This window comes from Pocillopora verrucosa, chromosome 9 (assembly GCF_036669915.1).
Source record: "Pocillopora verrucosa isolate sample1 chromosome 9, ASM3666991v2, whole genome shotgun sequence".
In the NCBI taxonomy this organism is placed as follows: Eukaryota; Metazoa; Cnidaria; class Anthozoa; order Scleractinia; family Pocilloporidae; genus Pocillopora; species Pocillopora verrucosa.
Genome location: NC_089320.1, coordinates 3,116,962 through 3,137,392, shown reverse-complemented (window position 1 = coordinate 3,137,392; position 20,431 = coordinate 3,116,962). Strand labels below are relative to the sequence as shown.

General features: G+C 38.2%; 2 protein-coding genes and 1 pseudogene across 2 annotated transcripts; 1 reads left to right on the top strand and 2 right to left on the bottom strand.

The window, feature by feature from the left end:
- Positions 1-5,168: 5,168 nt before the first annotated feature.
- On the bottom strand, positions 5,169-9,580 carry LOC136283411 (NACHT, LRR and PYD domains-containing protein 3-like; annotated as a pseudogene).
- Positions 9,581-11,773: 2,193 nt separating this feature from the next.
- Positions 11,774-15,667, bottom strand: LOC131786825 (Bardet-Biedl syndrome 1 protein homolog). Its single transcript, XM_059103891.2, has 2 exons — positions 15,564-15,667; positions 11,774-14,658 (listed from the first exon to the last, which is right to left on the bottom strand). Exons 1-2 carry the CDS (start codon positions 15,596-15,598, stop codon positions 12,909-12,911), a joined length of 1,785 nt encoding a protein of 594 aa, XP_058959874.1. The 5' UTR covers positions 15,599-15,667; the 3' UTR covers positions 11,774-12,908.
- A 94-nt stretch (positions 15,668-15,761) lies between these two features.
- LOC131786838 (protein DDI1 homolog 2-like) lies at positions 15,762-20,122 on the top strand. Its single transcript, XM_059103905.2, has 3 exons — positions 15,762-16,111; positions 17,238-18,073; positions 19,067-20,122. Exons 1-3 carry the CDS (start codon positions 15,859-15,861, stop codon positions 19,298-19,300), a joined length of 1,323 nt encoding a protein of 440 aa, XP_058959888.2. The 5' UTR covers positions 15,762-15,858; the 3' UTR covers positions 19,301-20,122.
- The last annotated feature ends 309 nt before the right edge of the window (positions 20,123-20,431 follow it).

Below are 20,431 nucleotides of genomic sequence, written 5' to 3'. Positions count from 1 at the left end.
TTTTTATTCATTTCGCAAAGTAGTAATTTCAGAGGAGTTACTATTTTGCGAAACGACTATTTCCAGCTTGCAGTGACAACGTGACCTCTTCCATGTCACAAAAATACATTTAAACATCACAAATTAGTATATCACCAAAGATTTTGGCCTCTTCTCATTTTCTGAAACCGTTTTAAAACATATTTTGCAATGTAGTAATTTATCTCTACATCTTTATCCCAGTCGTGCTCAGTATGTGCAAATTGAGTTCATGTAACCTAGCATGTGACTGCTGAGATGCCAAAATACCCTTTAAGAGCTGTTATAAGCATATCGCTATGTCCTCTGTGGCATAAATTTATGAAATAGCTCTTTTTATGATCCATCAAATATTTTTTTGGGCAGGTGATTGGTCGAAACTCATCACATCACTGTATATTCCCCAGCTAAAACTAGGGGATATCCAAGGATATCACCCAAGTGAACCTCCACAATTTTCAAAACTTATGTCCACTATGACTATTCTTCTTTTGCAAAACGCAAAAGGAGAACCGATTAAGTTTAATCCTTTGCCCCGTTACCTTATAACTTAAGGTGTTTATAGCAGAATTCTTTAGGCTTCGGGTATAGGCTGGCATTCTGGTCAGATGTACATACACAACGTTACATTGGAGCCGTGGATGTAGAAATAACGTAAGTACTGATAAATCTGACATACCTTTTTTAACGAGTGGTGTCTTTGTGGAGCCTTTCACTTATCAAACCATTCAAAGTTACTACACGAAAGACTAAGTAAGTGCTTTATGCTAAGAAGTCAGCAAAGTTACTCTCAATTATTTTACTTTATTATGACGGAAATCTTGGGTTATTCTATTCTGCGAAACGAAACGAAGCTATGTGAGAATTAACGAAACTAATGGAATAATGCAGATATATTTTCTCATAAGATAAAGATAACTTTCAAAACATTTTGGAGTAATTGTCAATCGATAAGAAGGAATTTTTATTCATTTCGCAAAGTAGTAATTTCAGAAGAGTTACTATTTTGCAAAATCGACTATTTTCAGCTTGCGGTGACAACGTGACCTCTTCCATGTCACAAAAATACATTTAAACATTACAAATTAGTATATCACCAAAGATTTTGGCCTCTTCTCATTTTCTGAAACCAATGTAGTAAGTTATCTCTACATCATTTTCCCAGTCGTGCTCAGTATGTGCAAATTGAGTTCATGTAACCTAGCATGTGACTGCTGAGATGCCAAAATACCCTTTAAGAGCTGTTATAAGCATATCGCTATGTCCTCTGTGGCATAAATTTATGAAATAGCTCTTTTTATGATCCATCAAATATTTTTTTGGGCAGGTGATTGGTCGAAACTCATCACATCACTGTATATTCCCCAGCTAAAACTAGGGGATATCCAAGGATATCACCCAAGTGAACCTCCACAATTTTCAAAACTTATATCCACTATGATTATTCTTCTTTTGCAACTTGATTCCAGATAACAGAGTATTTTATGATTGTCACAGAAGAAGGGAAATATTCATTTGTTTATAAGGTCATACTAGAAAACATTCAAAAGAAAACATCCCAAACGGCAAAGAATAAGCTGTTCACAAACATTTTTCTATGCACATTGGAAAATATTCAAAGGATATGAAACACAATAGCTTCTATTTGCATGAAAATATGCTTGTGTATTTGTCCTTGGACATTATCTGTTTCTTGAAGCTCACAGTTTTCCCAGAGCTTCACTTGTAGAAAACTGTTTGCATCTTGGATCAGATATTGTCTGCTGACAAGTATCAGCGCATATTTTTGAGCCAAATAGAGGCTCTATGCTGTTATTTTCTTAGAGAAAGTTGCACTATCCTGACAGTTCCAGCCAAATTTTCCCTTGAATTTAGCCTAAAGCAATGAGATAACTACCATTTTCATTCAATTTCTGATTTGACATGAAAACAAGGTTAAGTCTGGTAACCACTGTTTAGGGCCATTTCATATATTTTTAGGAAGAAAAACTTCTGATTACATCATTAGCTCTTAATGACAGAAGTCCAGCCATGCTCAACTTCTGCAAACTTATGTCAGGTGACCAAGTGTATGACCTCCGAGGCTCCTGCTATTAACCCTTAAACTCCTAAGATCTGATTGTTAATTCTCCCATCCAGTTGTTAGACATTTCCTTGTGATTTAGTGACAAGAATTTGGTGTTATATCACAATAACAACCTCTAACTGATAAGTTTGAGTATTCTCATTACTTGTTTGTTGGATAGTGTATGGATATTGTAAGGAGAAGTTAGGTGTAAATCACTCAGAAATACATTTGGGACTAAATAAACAGCATATTATAGCTTATTTCATTGATCATGAGGCTGCTTTCATTTGTCAACTGTAAAGTTCTTTTGAAATGAAGCTTTTTATGACAACTTATATTGCTGAGAAGTGTTCCTCTGTCAATAAATGACCAGACTGCAAGAAAGGTGGTGATGACCTCTTGTGACTACCATTCATTCATTCACACTAGATTTTTGTTGTTAAAATAGCTCAAATTCTCTTTGACCTGGACAAGGTGCTTATGTTGGGCTACAAGAAAAAAAATTGAGGTACTGAACTACAAGGATGAAGCTTTAACCCTTAATCTCCCAGGACCTGATGGCTAATTCTCCCCTCTGGCTGCTTAACATTTCCTTGTAAATTAGTTATGAGAACTTGGTGCTAATCAAGATAGCAGCTTCTACCTGATAAGTTTGAATATTCTCATTACCTGTTTGCTACTTATTGTATGGATATTATAGGGAGAAGTTTCATGTAAATCACTTCTGGGAGTTAAAGGGTTAAGAAGGTGTATACTAGGTTCTGTAGATATATATACCAGTCCTTTTTCTAGGCCTTTAAATGGGTGGTTCAAGCTGTTTAGCAGTTCACATTGCATTTTCTATCATCATAGTCCAAACTATTTTTAACCTAGACATCCCTGCTAATGGCGGGCCAAGGTAGAAAATATGAGGAGTAAACCTACTAGGATAAAGCTTTGAGGTGATGTATACTATGATTTAATATATAGATTTAGCCAAGCCTAAAAGCGGAGCTCGCATTTTTTTTTTCCTGCACATCTCAAGGGCACAACGCCTTGCCCTGGCCAGGACTAGAACCCAGGTCGTCTGACTCAGAGCCCAGTGCAATGACCACTGGACTACAGGACAAAGCCGTGGCATTGGGGTGCCTGTGGTACAGTTGACCATGCATGTTAAAAGTAGCACCTGGAATGATTGTACGGTCGTACATCCAAATTTTTTTTGGCTTGATGGGTTACTAATATTTTGTATAATTATGGGGTTACTCTCTGTGAGCTCCGCTATAATTCTTTATACCCAACCTTGTTAGTGTTCTTTTAAGTTGACCTTTATTTTACCTTAATGAAACAGATGCAAAGTATATTATTTCAACAGATCACTATGCATACTTAAATGTAATAACATAACAAATTTATATTTTCAAAAGATAAAAGGAAAATTCTATAACATATAATTTTCTAAGTGGGACTGCATTGGATTGTGGTGTACAAAGCTGCTAGAGTTGCATGATTTTTCATTGTTTTACTGGGGGGGAGGGAGGAGAGAGCAAAGCGAGACATATTTTGATTTAATTTTTAAATAAGGTTCATCAAAAGTTCCTCTAGAAAAATAAAATGAACAACGAAAGTTTGTGACTGTCAGAGGATTCTACATATTTATGGTCAGGGGCTCTTAAAAGCCTCTGAGAACCAGAAGGTAAACTGACACCAATAACCTGGTTCACTGTATTTGTTGTTGGACTTTTCCTGAATGTGTTCTCCATTTCTGTGAGTGCTTCTGAACTTTGTACTTTCACAGCTTGTGTGATATTTTACATAGCAAATAGAATTGGGATCATTCTTGATGCTTCTCTTATTTACTGCTGCTTGACAAAATGTCTGTTTTTATTGGTGGAAGTGGTGTGCACTTAATGGTCAGTAATGGACAGACTGCTTTGCAGTGATGCAGCAATGCAGCCAGAAGGAAGGAGCAGTGGAAGAACTCTACAAATTCCTCATATAGTTTGAACTCACCAGTGGCCCAGTTCACCAACATCTTAGGTTGTTTTGACCTTTCAATCAATTGCAAGTTGATCAGGTTCTGTTGATGGGAATACTAAAGGTTTTGTATTGAGTTAGCAAAAATTACCTATGAGATGTTAGCAACATTTTTTGAGATGTTGGGGTTACAACCTTAGATGTTAGTGCACTGGTCACTAGCAAAAAAAATTTGTAGTCAAAACAACCACCCATGTTTTAACAAGTGATCAATGAAAACTTGCAGCTATTTCTTTGCAATGGGTATGAAAGCCCTCTAATCCAAATTTATTGTATTATAGGTATTAGTTTGAAAGTCATGAAAATTTTAACAAAGGGACAGATTCACATGTACACGAGTTATTGAATATTTGTTAACTGTAAAAGAAACTTGATTAAAAATAGATTGAAGCAATTTCCAATTGTGTGTTCATCCTTTAGTTGCTATGGGTGACTAGCACAGAATTTCTCCCCATAAGATCAAGCAGAAAAGTGATGGGAATAAAGAAAAATGTCAATAGGGGGAGTAGTAGTTGATCCGAAACCAAACTCTCCAAAGTAAACATGCGCATCATGGAAAAAAACTAAACATTTATCATGAATAATTTTGACAAAAATTTCGAATAACTGCATGGTCAGGCGATAATTCAAGGAAGTAAGCTACTTTCATTTAATTTTTTTGTTTTTTCCAGATGATTGATTGTTGGTTGAGACAGGGTTTGGAATTTTGGTCCAGGTTTAAAATAGGGTTGGAATAATCTTGTAGTATAATTTGAGATAGGGAAAAGGTTAATTTCAAGAGGTGTACTACTTCTCCATCCCTGCTTAAGAGAAGGGTTAGAAGTACTGAGGGGAGCTTCTACAGAGGACTTGAATTCAGTTATTGCTACTTTTGTTTGATATTGGGAAGGCTTCAACCCCCCTCCCCCTTCCCCAGCTCCTCCCTTTGTCCAATTTTCTCTGTTTCAAAAATCAGGTTAAAGCTCTTTACTCTGTCTGGTATGAATTGACAGCAACACAAATGATAAATCTGTTTACATGATTTATTCAACATTCATCTGTGAAACTTAGGAGTTTTGCCCCTATGTACAAAAACACTCTTATGTTTCTAAAAATTGCAGAAACCACTACAAAATTGGGCAAATTAACATGACATAAGTCTCTCATCACTTACCTACTGAAGGTATTTTGTCTTTAAAAGCAAGGAGTTCACATGTTTACAATTTGGTTACAATTTAATTGGCAGAAAGTATGAAACTACTTGAACCGGATCGCTTTGACTGAAAAAAAATTTTAACACTGAAAGAAAACTTTTAATTTTGGCAAGCAAAATCTGTATTGTATTTACCCATCTGATTCACTTTTAATCTCCAAAAGAACTTCATTAAACTTAACAAAAAAACTATTCCTTGTAACAGATATAAGTGATCAAAAGATATAGAAACATGCAGTAAATTTAAGATCGAAATAAACCAATCATAAAATAACAAAGTTTCCTGAGAGGTCCGAGATTTGTCTGTTTTCTATGCAGTAAGTTTTGTGCTTTTACTTCAATGTAATTGGTTCGTTTACAGAAAAAACTGTTTGACATCCTTTGTTCTCAATAATCATGTTGATTGGTTCATTTTTCTTCATTTCGATCCGATTCAAATAGTCTCGCTGCTCTGAGCGCTTCACAAATTTAGTTTCTGTAATTGTCACAGAGCTGGTTTCCTCACATTTTGAACTGTAAGTGGTTAAAAAATAATTTTTTCCTGATTTATCCATTATTTGTCAATAAGCGATTCTATATAACAAGGCTGTAGAGAGACAGACTATTGTTAATTAAACTATTTGCATATCGTTTCCCTGCTTTTGTGATGTTATTTGCTAAGAGGCAGCCAATTTGTCGAGGGCTTCAGTCAAGTGCTGTGCTACCGCGTCTGAAATGTTATTTTCTGAGGGAACTAACGAGCGTAGCTGACATGTGAAGTTGTTGATGGCTTCTGCCAAGTGCTGTGCTTTAGTGTCTGAGAGAAATGACGTGAGTACCTGACAGTTGTTGTTTTTGATGGCGTTAGCCAAGTACTGTGCTCCAATGTCTGAGATGTTATTGTGTGTGAGGTCTAACGTGCGTAGCTGACAGTTGTTGTTGTTAATGGCGTCAGCCAAGTGCTGTGCTCCAATGTCTGAGATGTTATTTATTGAGAGGTTTAACGTGTGTAGCTGACAGTTGTTGTTGTTAATGGCGTCAGCCAAGTGCTGTGCTCCAATGTCTGAGATGTTATTTATTGAGAGGTTTAACGTGCGTAGCTGACAGTTGTTGTTGTTGATGGCGTCAGCCAAGTGCTGTGCTCCAATGTCTGAGATGTTATTTGCTGAGAGGTTTAACGTGCGTAGCTGACAGTTGTTGTTGTTAATGGCTTCAGCCAAGTGCTGTGCCCCAATGTCTGAGATGTATTTGCTGCGAGGTATAACGTGCGTAGCTGACAGTTGTTGTTGTTAATGGCTTCAGCCAAGTACTGTGCTCCAATGTCTGAGATGTTATTTCTGTGAGGTTTAACGTGCGTAGCTGACAGTTGTTGTTGTTGATGGCGTCAGCCAAGTGCTGTGCTCCAATGTCTGAGATGTTATTGCTGTGAGGTTGAACGTGCGTAGCTGACAGTTGTTGTTGTTAATGGCGTCAGCCAAGTGCTGTGCTCCAATGTCTGAGATGTTATTTGCTGTGAGGTCTAACGTGCGTATCTGACAGTGTTGTTGTTGATGGCTTCAGCTAAATACTTTGCTCCTTCGTCTGTCAATTGATTTCCTCCGAGGCGTAACCAGCTCAGTTGAGATTTACTACATTTTAACAACTTACAAATTTCAAAACAACCTAACGGACCAAAGTTATTGTGGGCCAAACCTAAATGTTGAAATTTGTTGAACATTCGTAATTACAGTAACCAATGAAGCACAATCAACAGGTGTGAGTTGACAACAAACAAAATTTACCGAAAAAAAGTCAATTTGCTGTAGTTTTCTCTGAACTATTTCCTCCATCTCACTGCTTTCGGTAACACATTTAAATAATGTCACTGCTAAATGTTTTTGTCTTCAGTCGGCCAACGCATTACGTTCCTTGGCTCCGTATCCTCTGGCCACTCTTCGTCGTAGAACTCGCTTTCTTTCTCTTCAGTTTCCACAGGAAGAAGGTCTGTGATGATTTCACTCGGTAGTTTTTCTTTCTCGTTCTTAGTCCTGCTAGAAACTGAAAAACCAGCTGCCATTTGCCCGTCCTCGATGTTCATTGAAACAAAGTTCCTCAATTCTGTTTCACTCATGTTCGCTAGGTGCCTCGCAGCGAAAAATTCTTGCATTGTTAAATGGATGAAACAGACTTGTTGTTCACGTTTTAACGCAACAGTTTCGCGGTCAAGTAAGCGGTGAAAAGAGCGCTGTCTTCCATTCCGCGTAACTTCATTTCCTCCAAAGACTAGCCTTCCTTTTTTAATTCCTTCAAATGCTATTTTTTCCAGTTTCTCGAATTTCTTTTCCACTTCAGGGGGCAAATCGTCTGATTCAAAGTCTTCGCGGGTGAAATTCATGCCACGGAATTCTTCGTTGTGGCATAAGTAAAAAATTTTCACAGCTTTCTTGTAAATATCTGTTAATTTCGTTGGTAGGCTTAGACTCTTAGAACCATAGAACTTCACCATTTGAAATAGACTTGAGCAAATGATGCAAGCAACTCGCAGGAATATAGCATAGAGAGAGAATGTTCCTGTTGCCGCCGATGTGTCGCCATATTGTTTCGCCCGCATGCTTGTCCTCTTCAGCAAATTTGGTTACGTACTCTTCGACTTGTTTCGGATGAGAAGCCGAGGATCTCAAAGACTTTGTCGAAAGAAAGACGTTCGATGCATGACAAAGACGTAGGTCTTGTGGTTGTCAAAACGGCAGCTCCGTTGAGAAGTTTCCCAGACGCAAGCTTCTCGTAAAGAGCAGACAAGGGCATCTTCTCGTCTACATGGTTTCTGAATTTAGGATCGAAATTTTCCTCGCCGATCTTGAATTCTGTTTAAATTCATCGATTCCATCGAAAACAAGAAGAACTTTCTGGGGGTTCTCAAGGACGTAATTCCAGGACTTCATCATCCATGTGTTTTGAGGGGGAATGTTCTGACAAAGTGAGCAGTTCCCTGAGGCTTAGGTCGGCTGCAGCGTTGAATGCTCTGAATTTGATGAAGAAAGTAGCATCAAAATAGAGTTTAGCATCAGATGTTTTATGAAATACTTTGTTTAATGCCCAGTCCCTGAGAACTTTGGAACAACAAAGTGTCTTTCCGATTCCGGGACGACCAACAATCAACACTTTTTTGTTTTCGTGGTTAATAATGTCCTCCGGCCCTCTAGGTGTTGTGCTTTTCTCACCCGATCTGGCGTAGACTTCGAGTTTCTGCTGTCTGTCTCCAGTAAAGTCATAATTAGCCATGTCTGGAACAACGACAAGTTTAGTGTAAATCTGATCCAGAGTCAAATGTTTAGCTGGGCGTCCTTCGCCGTGAGTACTTGAAAAAGGCGACCGGAGTTGGGGAGGTTGATTTGTCTCTTCTTTAATATTTCTCTTTGTATTCTCGATGAATTCCTGAAGCGGTGGTTTTCGGGGTTTTTCAGGCTCGCTTGGTAGATGTGGGATGTTCGTTTCATGCTCCGTTCTTTGTTTTTGCTGCCGAGGATCTGGTTTTAATGCGGAGTTGCCATGGAAGGGATTCAGGTGAGATTTTAGAAAGTTTGAATTTTTCATGAAACTGTTTTCTTTCCACGCACGTAGCAAAATATAGACGGTTTCCATCAGAATTCCAAAGAGAAAAATTCCGTTCACGATAAGAACAGCGCGCATCCAAGAGTTTTTCTTAGTTGCTCGCTGATTATGACACTCGTGCAAGGTTAAGGTGGAGTTTTGCATAACGCCAGTAGAATTCCTCGGCTGATTCCCCTCAGAGGTTAGATGACAAGAAAAGCTGGAGGGAAAGTCCCGAGGATAAAGAACCTGAGTTTGTAGGACCATAAAGAGAACTCCTAAAACAATCCTTGCGACAAGCTGAGAGCAGTAAGCGATAAAGAGCTTTTTTCCAGCTTTCTCTTGGTCGGGCGACTGTCTCTCGAGATCATCGTTCCGAACGCTTGGCGACAGTCGATCGACTGTAGGGCTCGCTATTTGGGAGTAAATAGCACAGACAGTTGCAATGAGGAAAAAGTTCATGGTGACGAAGCCATAGGTAGCAACATCGTGTTTGTTATACTGCTTCTCGTATAACTCGAAACATCTTCCACGTACAAGGTCGATGTTTTCACTGTTTGCCCCGCCACAGCGGAAATCATACCTGGATTCGCTGCTTTCTGCGTCTGCAAAAATTCCAAGGAAGATTACACCGATTAGAATCCAAACAACGACTGCGGCATGGCTGACTCTGTTAAATGTTTTTGGTGCAAGTAATTCCTTGAGATTATCCATTGTTAGCGTTTGTATTCTCACTGTTTTCGATTAGATGTAAATCGCATTATGTCGTAAGTTGAAATAATGAAAGTGTGGTGGTCTTCCGGTCGGTCATTGCTCCAGATTTTACGGTTTATTTATGGAAACAAATACGATTTTAATTCTTGGCAAAGTGAACGGCTGTCAAGTAGTTATCACACGCCATCTTTTCTCGACTACTCAGGAAGCTGATATGGGAAACTGTGACAGGAAACTGAAATGGACACATGTGCTGCCAGATTTAATCTGAAGCAATAGAGGATTACGAGTGTGGCGAAGGATTTTGCTTTCTAAGGCAAATTGCACCCTTAGTAGTGTTATCACAAAAGAAATTGTAAATTGTCACTGAACGTTCTCCTTTACCTTCCCCTTCCACCTAAGTCGAAGTAATTTACTAAGTGTGATCGCCTCTAAACACGGCTTGGTCGTTCAACGTTCATTTTTCTAACTAGTTTTCAAAATCGTGTGCTTTTTCGATTGATTTGTACGATTGACAACCGAGATACAAAAGTGAAGACATGGGAGACATCACCGTGTTAAAAATAAAACCTCGGACTTTTTAGCGTCATTTGTTTTCTATTGTACTACTTTTTAGAGATTTGCATTGATGTAGAGTACCCCGTTAATTTTTTTTCCCCAAATGATATGGGATAACAATAAGCACTAAAAACCACAGGAGTGATCCTCGCAACAATAAGCTACATTTGATGTCTCTCTCGCTTCATGTGGCCTCGTAGCTTAGTTGGTAGACGCCCAACTGACATCTGCGAGGCACGGGTTCGAATCCCGTCCAAATGTGAATCTTATCAAGCTTTTTTTTCCGCGATTGCTTTTACTGCAGCTTTCTTGCAAATATCATATCTTAAGTTCTACAATTATGGGAACTTAATTTCGCGGGTACTTAATTTTGCGATTGTGGTGAGACGGTATTTTGCGGGGTTACATATTCGCGATTTCAGTGCAAGGCCGGCAACTATGAAATGTAGGCATGCCATGCGTACAAATTTTTTTTTTTGGTTGGGTTCAGATAGGACGATTTGAGAGAAAAAAGCATCAACTTTCAAAGTTTCAAACAAAATACATTTCAATGGAAAGCAAAAGAGACCCTTCTATTTTCTATGAAATAAACATAGACACACCTATTTTGTGATCTGTTGTCACTGTTATCTGAACAATTTTAAGATGGCTGGAAACAGTTTTCCGAGAAGCCTACTAACTACATTCAAAGCGCTCAAAAACCGACTTTCCTTCTTCGCAGTCAAACCAATTTTTGCACGTCGTGACCAAAGAATTGACGTTTGAGATAGTGGACGTTGCATGACAACCGCTACTATTATGCTAATGTTATGGAGAATTCCCGTTAATAAGTTTTTGAGGACGGTCTCCCAAATTCCCCGATAGATTTTCCGAAAACTTTAGGATTTCCTATTTTGAGATAAGGCCTCGCAGCTGAGTGAATTTAAACAAATTAAATCAAGCCGCTTCAAAATTATGATGCTGCTAAGTGACAGTTGATTTAACTAGCGCCACACGATACTAATTACGGCGAGAGTTCTAAATCGCGTTCTAGTCAATAGATTGTATTTGTGTTTCATCGGACAAATTTTTATTCTGTTCTTAGCTATTGTGCTTAATTTGGAACTTTTTCGTTGAGTCGAGGAGAAACTACGGCGTCGCGAATCAAGAGTAATTGTAGCACTAATATTCACGGAGCAAAAAAGAGAAACCAGCTAGATCATTTTGGCCTACGGCCCGACGGCAGACGCCATTTTCAAATTATTTTGATAAATTCCATGTATTCAGGCAAAACTTTTTACTATAGTACCACCGCCCAGATATTTAAACAGAAGACAGTACTATGATTATGGGGACAGAAATAAACCCAGTAGAAGGGGTGGGGAATAACCCATTCCAAGTTATCCGCGTTTGAACTACGAACACCCTGGAAGACGATGCGGATAGGAAAAAAAACGGCTTGAATTTTTAGACTCGAGCGTTCCTAAGGAAGCTCGAGTAACAATATCATCCTGGATTTAACATCTGAGTTTCGTGATCTTTGCTCGGTTACCAACTTTAATCGGTCTCGGAACACTCAGTGATAAAATTTCAAGTAAGGCTAACAAGACCCAAGGTCTTTTAAGGAAAACCTGTAAATGACATCAGAATCAATGTTTCTATACTGAGAACTTTGTACCTTTCCCTGGTAATATCGCATTTTGCACTGTTATGTGGTCACCACACATTCAGAAATATCACAAAGCTGGAACAAATTCGGTGTAGGGAACCAAGTTCATTTTGAAGACTGATGTTGATTACGAGCGACGGAGAGACAAGCTCAGAACAAAGGAGATTGATAAGTTTGAATATTCTCACTACCTTTTTGCTGGATAATGCAGGAATATAAGAAGGGGAAGTTACATGTTAATCCCTTCCGGGAGTTAAATAGTTAAAACAGTATGCAAGCCCTAGACACAATATCCTTCTTTATCATTCAGATTGTTTAAATTTCCCTCTCTGATCATTGATCATATTTTATCTACAGAAAACTATAAATCTACATAAGTGGGCTCTAATTACAAGTGCTCCACCATAATGGTTCTAAGTAACTTGTCTACCAATAATCTCCACTTATTCTCTTATCAATCAGTACTTTCCAAAAGTCTTGAGTCAAATAGGGATTTATGTCATAGCTATGTACTTGATGTGCTCAAATCAGTTCTTAGCCAGTGTTGTCTGGGCTAGCTTAACACTGATCATACTGAAAATTTTGAACACCCCATGAAGAGTATACAAGGCCTTTGGAATAAGTAAACAATGTCACTGTAGTGAAAAATAATTGGTCTCACATTGTGGTGACTTCTGATGAGGATCAATAAATAATGATTCTTTACCCTTTGACCCCTAAGACTAAAAGTTACTGGCTGCATATTTCTCCTTCTAATATCACCCCTGAATCATGACAGGAAAGGAAATGATTACCAACCAAAGAAGCTCTTGATTGTTAAACAAATTCTCCCTGTCAGCACCTTATGAAATGTTTAAAGAACAACACAGAGAATATGCATAATGATGTTAGAGTGGAAAGGGTGAGCAACAGGAGTTTTCACCACAATTATGAAACACAACATTTTTTAAAACTTTGTTATTGTACATGAATTAATGGTCATGCAAGTGCCCTATAAAGGGAAAATGCAAAGAACAGCATATCAATCATGGTCTTGCACTAATTTAGAGACAACTAAACAAAATATCTTTTCTGATTTTGTAATAAATAATTAAGTCACTGAACTGTGAGAACAGTCTTGGTAACATAAACTGTAGTTCTTGTGGCTACACAATAACCAGAGCCTCACTAACAGGCATATTAATGACAGCAGTAATGACAGGAATGCTATTTCCTTGATGCAAAACAAACACTTTGATTGAATCTGAAATCCCTTTATCACTGATACACTCCACAAGAGTTTCATAAGTGTACATTAGGCCTGGCACAAGCAGAGGAACAGTAATGCAAGGCTTAGACAGGGCATACAGGGAGTCATCAAACTGAAATGTGATGAGGAGGTTGGTGGATGGCACACTTGACGAAATGTTCTGAAGATTCACAGTCAGCTTGAAGGCAGGCCCAATTCCCTGAACTTGAGCTGAAAGCTTCAGAGGTTCTGTAGTAGAAGAGGAAATCGGGTTCAAACTTTTCTGAAGTGCACTGACATATGCCCTTGCAGCCATGAGGCGCATGAGGTAAAGATCATGTTGGAACATTCTATGCATGCTGCCAGCACTGTCACGTTCACGCAACGTCTGATCCACAAAAAGCTTTGTCTTCTTCGGAACATTGAGCTTGATAGATTGTGCCTGAGGTGGTCCAGGAGTCAAATCCTTGCCTTCAAAGTTTGCAGTTCTCTTCAAGATTTTCACATAAAGGCCTCCACCTTTAGTGATGAGAATTAAGGCACTTTCCTCCCGGCCAAACCGACCAAACTTCATAGCAGTCACTGCATCTGGCATTTTGATGGTATTGATGACATATTTCTCCTTGTAGATCCTAACTTCACCATTTTTCATGGCTACCATGACAGCCTTAAAACCCCTTGCTTTGTGATCCATAAGGCTCATGGTGGTGATACTGGAAGGGAGGTACACTGTCCACAGCTTTTTCCCTTTGGTGGAGTAACAAACCAGTGTGTTATCCATACACCCCACTATAATGCTCTTTCCTGTGCGCTCTAAACCAACTGCTTGGGCTCCAAGTTCAATGCACGCCTTGGCCATCTTATTACCCCTCTTCAAGGTGTATACCTTACCATCTCGGCATGCAACTACAATTCGGAATTCCACATCAAATAAACCATTGACTGAGATGAATACTGGTACACTGGGGAGGTTCATTCTTGCAAGGACAGTGAAAGCTTCAGGATCAAGAACAAAGACATCCTTACTCTCTGTTCCAATCACCAAACAGCTAACAGCATCATCATCAGCCATACTCTTTTTCATTGTTCCCATGCAAGTAATCACTGTTTGCCTCTTCAGTGGGGCATGCTTGTGAACACTTGCAAAAGCTTCAACCTCCTCTGGTTCAAGGGACAGTAATTTCAGTGAGCGTACAGTAAGGAAACCCTCACTTCCTTCATTCTTCAAACTCTCCAACATCTCCCTGAGCACATGAATGTCAATCTTGTCTTCTTTAGCCTGGTTCCAGAGATCTTGCTCCACAGCATTCACTTCCAGAGGTGGTAAAGTGAACTTAAAATAAGGCCTCAAATTCTTGTATACATAGATGAATGGTCCTGAAGCAACTGCGACGGCAGGTGTGCGTGGATCATTTGTGTCCATATAAAATGTTACCAAAGCTGTTGGCAGATCAATGATAGCACTCTCCATAAACAGACTAGTTCCCTTAAAAACCTTCAGCTTCATGTCAAATGTGCCTGTGCCCAGGTCAGCCACAAGGAGTTTGTGGTCAGAGTCAGCATTCAGATCTGCCAGAGAAATTGATGTGGAAAAGGTGTAGAGCTGTGCAACTGGATCTTGGTGAGCATTGAGCCATGGACTTTTTTCTGGAGATTCTTCATCATCCCTAAAGAGTTTGAAAAAGATTATTAATAAATGTGGACAGCTAGAACTTTCAACCCTGAGGGAGGTTATTTCCTAGAAACAGGCTAATAGGGATATCATGTTGGATAAGGTCACATTTTTACAATTGGATTGACTATAATGGGGTTTCTCTTTCAATTGTGTAACAAGAATAGGGTCACACATTTTCAGGATTTTGGCAGAAAAGTTTTTGGTAAATAGGGATTTTAAAATGGGAAGATTTGCAGTTAAAAAATTGTTACCATATTAACAAAAGTGACTAACATGAGTTCCATAATTGGACACAGCATAGACTATAAAGAGGTAGGGGGGTTCTAAGAGGCCAGTGGCTTATACCCAAACAAAAAAATTGACTCAAGTCTCCTCCCTCCCCCACCTCCCCCCCCCCCTAGGAGTTTCAAATATAACACTCTCTTGTTGAGACAAACGTTTTAAACTGTATTTTAATGGTGCAGCGTTTGATTTACAAGAATATCACGGATATTCATGAGAAATATGCAAAGGCAGGTAACAAAGAAAAAAAAGAATTTCAAATAAGAAGAACCGCACGCCACCCTGCGTTTAATGTAGCGAGAAACAGTTGCTAAGGGAAGCTAATATACGATCAAACAGTACAAAACCACGTCACATAATTCACACCTGACATGTGAAAACTGTGAAAAAGAACGAGTTTTAAAAATCTAACAGAATTGAAGATTTCCAATAGCTTTGGAGCGAAAATAAATCTTTCCTGGTAAAGATTCGATTCGTAGAGACGAAAAATCGACCGCTTAATTACCGTCAAATAAACACAGGACCTGAATCCTGTACATTAAGTCGGGCAACAACCTACAAATTTTGTTCAATATCACAAAATTTACCCAAGAATTAATCCGGAAACATACTTACCTATTATCTAAGGAAGATTCCGCTTGAGAACTCATCTTTTGGAGCCGAAAAAATACAGATAACGAATTGTGATTACAGTCCGACAGCAACCCCTACAGTTCCCAAGCAACTTAGCGCGCATCGCACTCCAATCCCACAACCCCTTGCAAATCGATTTTTTGTTTTTTCCTCTCTGGAGCCTGGAAAAGAGATTTGTTTCCGATCATAATTATTTAGCGCTTTGTCAGCATCTAGTATTTAAGTAATTTGGGTGTAGCATATTATTGGTAACACTTTTTCACCCTTCAGTATCAAGATGAAAGTTACGGCTACTTTAGAAGGCGATCAGATCTTTAATCTCGACGTCAGTGTTGATCTAGAACTTGAGAATCTCAAAGCTCTTCTAGAATTCGAGATTGGATTGTCGTCGTCCCAGATTGTGATTTATCATAACGGCCGAGCACTTGTTGAGGAAAAGAAGACTTTAAATGCGTATGGGATTCGGGAGGGTGATGTCCTATTGATAAAGCGCGTTGTACAATCCGCACAACCCTCGGCTCAGTCGCGTGGTAAGTTTTATCTTCAATTTGAAGGTTTAAAATTTTTCGTGCGATAATATAATTTACAACAACACATGTGACTTCAATTGTGTGACAAAGTCTTCTTTAGAGGAGAAAAAACTACATCACCATTAAGACAAGTATAAAGACTGTTATTATTAATATTATGTCTGTCAGAGCTGAAATCTTCCAATATTTCAAGAGATTCTGGCGTGAAAAGCCGTGTAAAAATCTACTAAATGTCATCATGACAACTGGAGTTTTATTCGTGACTACCTCATGCGATCGATCCATGTACATTGATAAAACGATGACATCATCAATTCAATAAGAAACCTTCCATGAGTCATCAAGACAGAATTTCTCCCTACAGTGTCGATACAGTGTCAAACAGAGAAGTGATGAGAAAATAGAAAAATACCAGTTGGGTCATTAGTAGTTTATCTAATACTTATGTAATAGGAATTGTGGGGGAGACAGGAAGGAGAATAACTAATGAGATCTTGGAAGTGAAAGGGTTAAGATATTATTTTACCCAAAAAAATTTCTTTACTTTTAAGAAATGTGTAAACATTTTTCTGCTTGTTTTTTTTGTGGCCCCAATCAGTGGCTTGCACCTGTAACTCAATAAATAAGTGAATGGAAACAATTCTAGCTAAATTTAAACATGATACATCTTAAAATGAATTAAACTTTTCGAGAGGACCCACACTTTTCTCTTTACATTTCCTGTGGTGCTGACATGGAGAATTTGTTTACCTTTTAAGGGCTTTTCTAGTCATCATCATTTTCTTTACTTTTATGACCTCAATGATTGATTCAGCACTGATGGCTGATGGATTGATTTGATGCCAATCACCCTAGGAGATAACCTTGTAATTTTTTTCAGTTGCTCTCTTACACACTGAACTGATGGTCATTGTTTCTTCACTCATTTGCATTAAGCTGCCAGCTAAGAGATTTTATGATTTAGATGTCTATGGTGACCAAATTGATCCATCTAGTAATTAAAACAAGAAAAATTAATCATCACTTGTTGCCTGTGTGAAAAAGTCATTGGACTTTGTTCTGATTGACTGTAATTTCTTCATTTGTTACTAATAAGCTAGATACTTTTTTGTACATTCTTGGTTAGGAGCTGCTCCAGGTGGTAGAGTGAACTGGGGAAGTGTACAAGTACCCAACAATTCACGATCTGCCGGTGGTAATCAATCAGCCCTAAGACAGCCAGCACAACCAAGTATGAACACAAGAAGTGCCCCTGCTGGTGGGATAGATTGGGGAAGTATACAAATACCTAACAGTTCATCTCATCCACAATCTGCTCACAATCAAGCCACCTCAGGACCTCCACAGCAACCTCGTGTAGATACAGACAGCCCTGAGTACATTAGGGACATGTTCCTGGCAGATCCCCATCAGCTCTCACTTCTTAAGGAGAGAAATCCAGAACTTGCGGATGCATTGCTGAGTGGTAATTTACAGGCATTTGCTGCAGTGCTTCAAAGGCAAAGACAAGAAAGAGCTGATAAAGACATGCAAAGAATTCGCACCATGAATGCAGATCCATTTGATATTGACGCTCAAAAGCGAATTGCAGAGGAAATCCGTATGTCGAATGTCAATCAAAACATGGAAATAGCCATGGAATATTCACCAGAATCATTTGGTAAAGTTGTCATGCTATATATCAACTGTAAACTGGATGGACACCCTGTTAAAGCTTTTGTTGATTCGGGAGCTCAAATGACCTTCATGAGCTCGGCATGTGCAGAAAGGTGTAACATTATGCGGCTGCTAGATCACCGGTGGGCAGGGATTGCCAAAGGTGTAGGAACACAGAAAATTGTCGGTCGAGTTCATGTTGCTCAGATCCAGATAGGGAATGACTTTTTGCCATCTTCCTTCTCTGTCATGGAAGATCAACCTATGGATTTAGTGCTTGGGCTTGATATGCTTAAGAGACATCAGGTGAGATTTTGTGATCATATTACAGGGTGCAAATAATCTATGAAAAATTTCTGGTTGTAAAAAAAAGTTAAACTCTGTTTAAATAGGCATCTTTTCCCAACCCATGGTATCCTCTATCTCCCTGAAACCCAACCCTTAAACTACCAAGATCTAACAGTTAATTCTACTATCTAGCTGCTTCTCATTTCCTTGTAAAGTAGTTGAAAGAATTTGGTGTTAGATCAAGATTCACAACTTCTGCCTGATAAGTTTGAGTATTCTCATTATCTGTTTGCTGGATAATGTATGGAAACTATAGGGAGAAGTTACATGTTAATCTCTTTTGGTAGTTAAGGGGTTTAAAGTAGGCTTGTGATAATGTAATAAGAGAGTAGAAAATTATGGTTAATTTTTAACCTTCTAATTTCCATGAGTGACCAAGAAAGAATTTCTCCTTACAATATGATATTAAGCAATATGATATTAAGCACACAAGTAATAAGTCAGAATAAAGAAACATATTAGTGAGGGGATGATTAGTTGATCCAATACCAAATTCTCCAAACTCACATCATATAAATTGTATAGCAGACAGTAAGGAGAATTACTTTGAGATCTTGAGGATGAAAGGGTCAAAAGAAAATCATGAAATAAGAAACAAGTACAGTCAGATACAAACAAATACTTTTTGAATGGGAGAAATAAAAATAAATTGGTTTTTGAAGTATACTTTTCCTATAAGATTAAGTAGTATCTTATCTCTCCTCACAGTATGACCCCTGAATCAAACATGAAGGAAAAGAGAATAAAAGAAATGAGCACCAACTTAAAAAAAAGCTCTTGTTTTTGGATCAATTTCTCCTTGTCAGCACCTCAGAAAATGTATAGAGAACAGTATAGAGAATATGCATACTGATGTTAGGGTGTAATGGGTCAAGACCTCGCACAATCCCGAGTATTTGGCAAAGAAGGTGAATGTCATGTTATTCACTGTAGCTGTGTTTCTTCTTGCAGTGCTCTATTGACCTGAAAAACAATGTGCTGAGGATTGGAACCACTGGAACAGAAACTCCCTTCTTAGCTGAGTCTGAATTGCCATTGACTGATCGCCTGGCATTTAGTGATGAAGGGGAACAAGTGAGGAATGCTGAGGATAAACAGTTGGTTGAAATAGAGGACAAAGAACTGGCAGAGGCAATGGAACAATCAGCTAAGGAGGCAGCGCAAGGAAACTCTTCTAAATCTTGATAATAGTCCTAATTATTAGTTTTGATTTATGAAAGCAAACCACTGTCCACTCTGAAAAATGCGCTGCCTTTTCCATATGCTTGTGACTTGTGACTCATAGAGCCCTTACCTGCAAGGGGGGGCTTTTTGTATCACAGTCTGGTTCCTTAAAATCTTCAACAAATATGTAGACATTAGTTTGGATGGAGCAGGTGTTATAAATCTACTTCTCCTCTTGAAGAATTAGTGTTTGGTGTATTTCATTTAAAAAAATGTTTTTTTTTCAAAATCTTGATGTTGGTGCTCTTGTTTTATACAGAAAGTCAGTTAAAAAATAACTACCATCAACAGAAAATTAATAAATTAATATTGATTATTATAATTACTAAAGTTAGTCATATTTTTGTTTGTGATAGGTTCTGCATTTAAAACCCTCCTAGAAAACCAGGTTGAAAGATGTATGCTGTGATATTTATTTAGTTCTGGCCCTAATAATTTTCAAATAATTATATTTTTAAAATAAATAATGGTTTTTTCAACTGAGTTACTGACAACAAAAACAAAGCTCAGGAAAGGGTTGCATACATTTAGGAAAAAAATTTGAATGGACTTGTCATTGAACTATGATATATGATTGGGTACTAATAAGCCTCAAGTGCTGGAAAAGAAGAGAATGAGAGGTGAATCTTGCATTAAGGCACTTCTTCAATATGAAGTCTAATGTGACAGAGTTGTTAGAGAATTGTAACATTTTCATAAATACACAAAATGCTCTGTGTGTGCATGAAGATTTTGAGAGAATGCAGTTTGGGTTTATTTTAGTAATAAAAATCTGTATTTAAATCTCTTGTTTTAGTTTGCAAGTTTAAAAAAATCGTCACTGAATAATCATGTAGTGCATTATTATATCTCTCAGTTAGTACATGCACCATGATTGGTCAATTTAGCAGGCCCTATTTCACTGAAAGGCACACTACATTCAAAAGTTTTTTTTGAATTGGAATTTTCCCCTTCCATTTAAACCCAGAGATAAAATAATTATCTTACTACCCTTAACTTGTTGGTCTGTACTACAAGTTACAGAAAATTTTATTATTTTTTTTTTTTTGCTGGGAATCAAGGCCTAAGTGCAAAGCCTGCAGGTCAAATTTG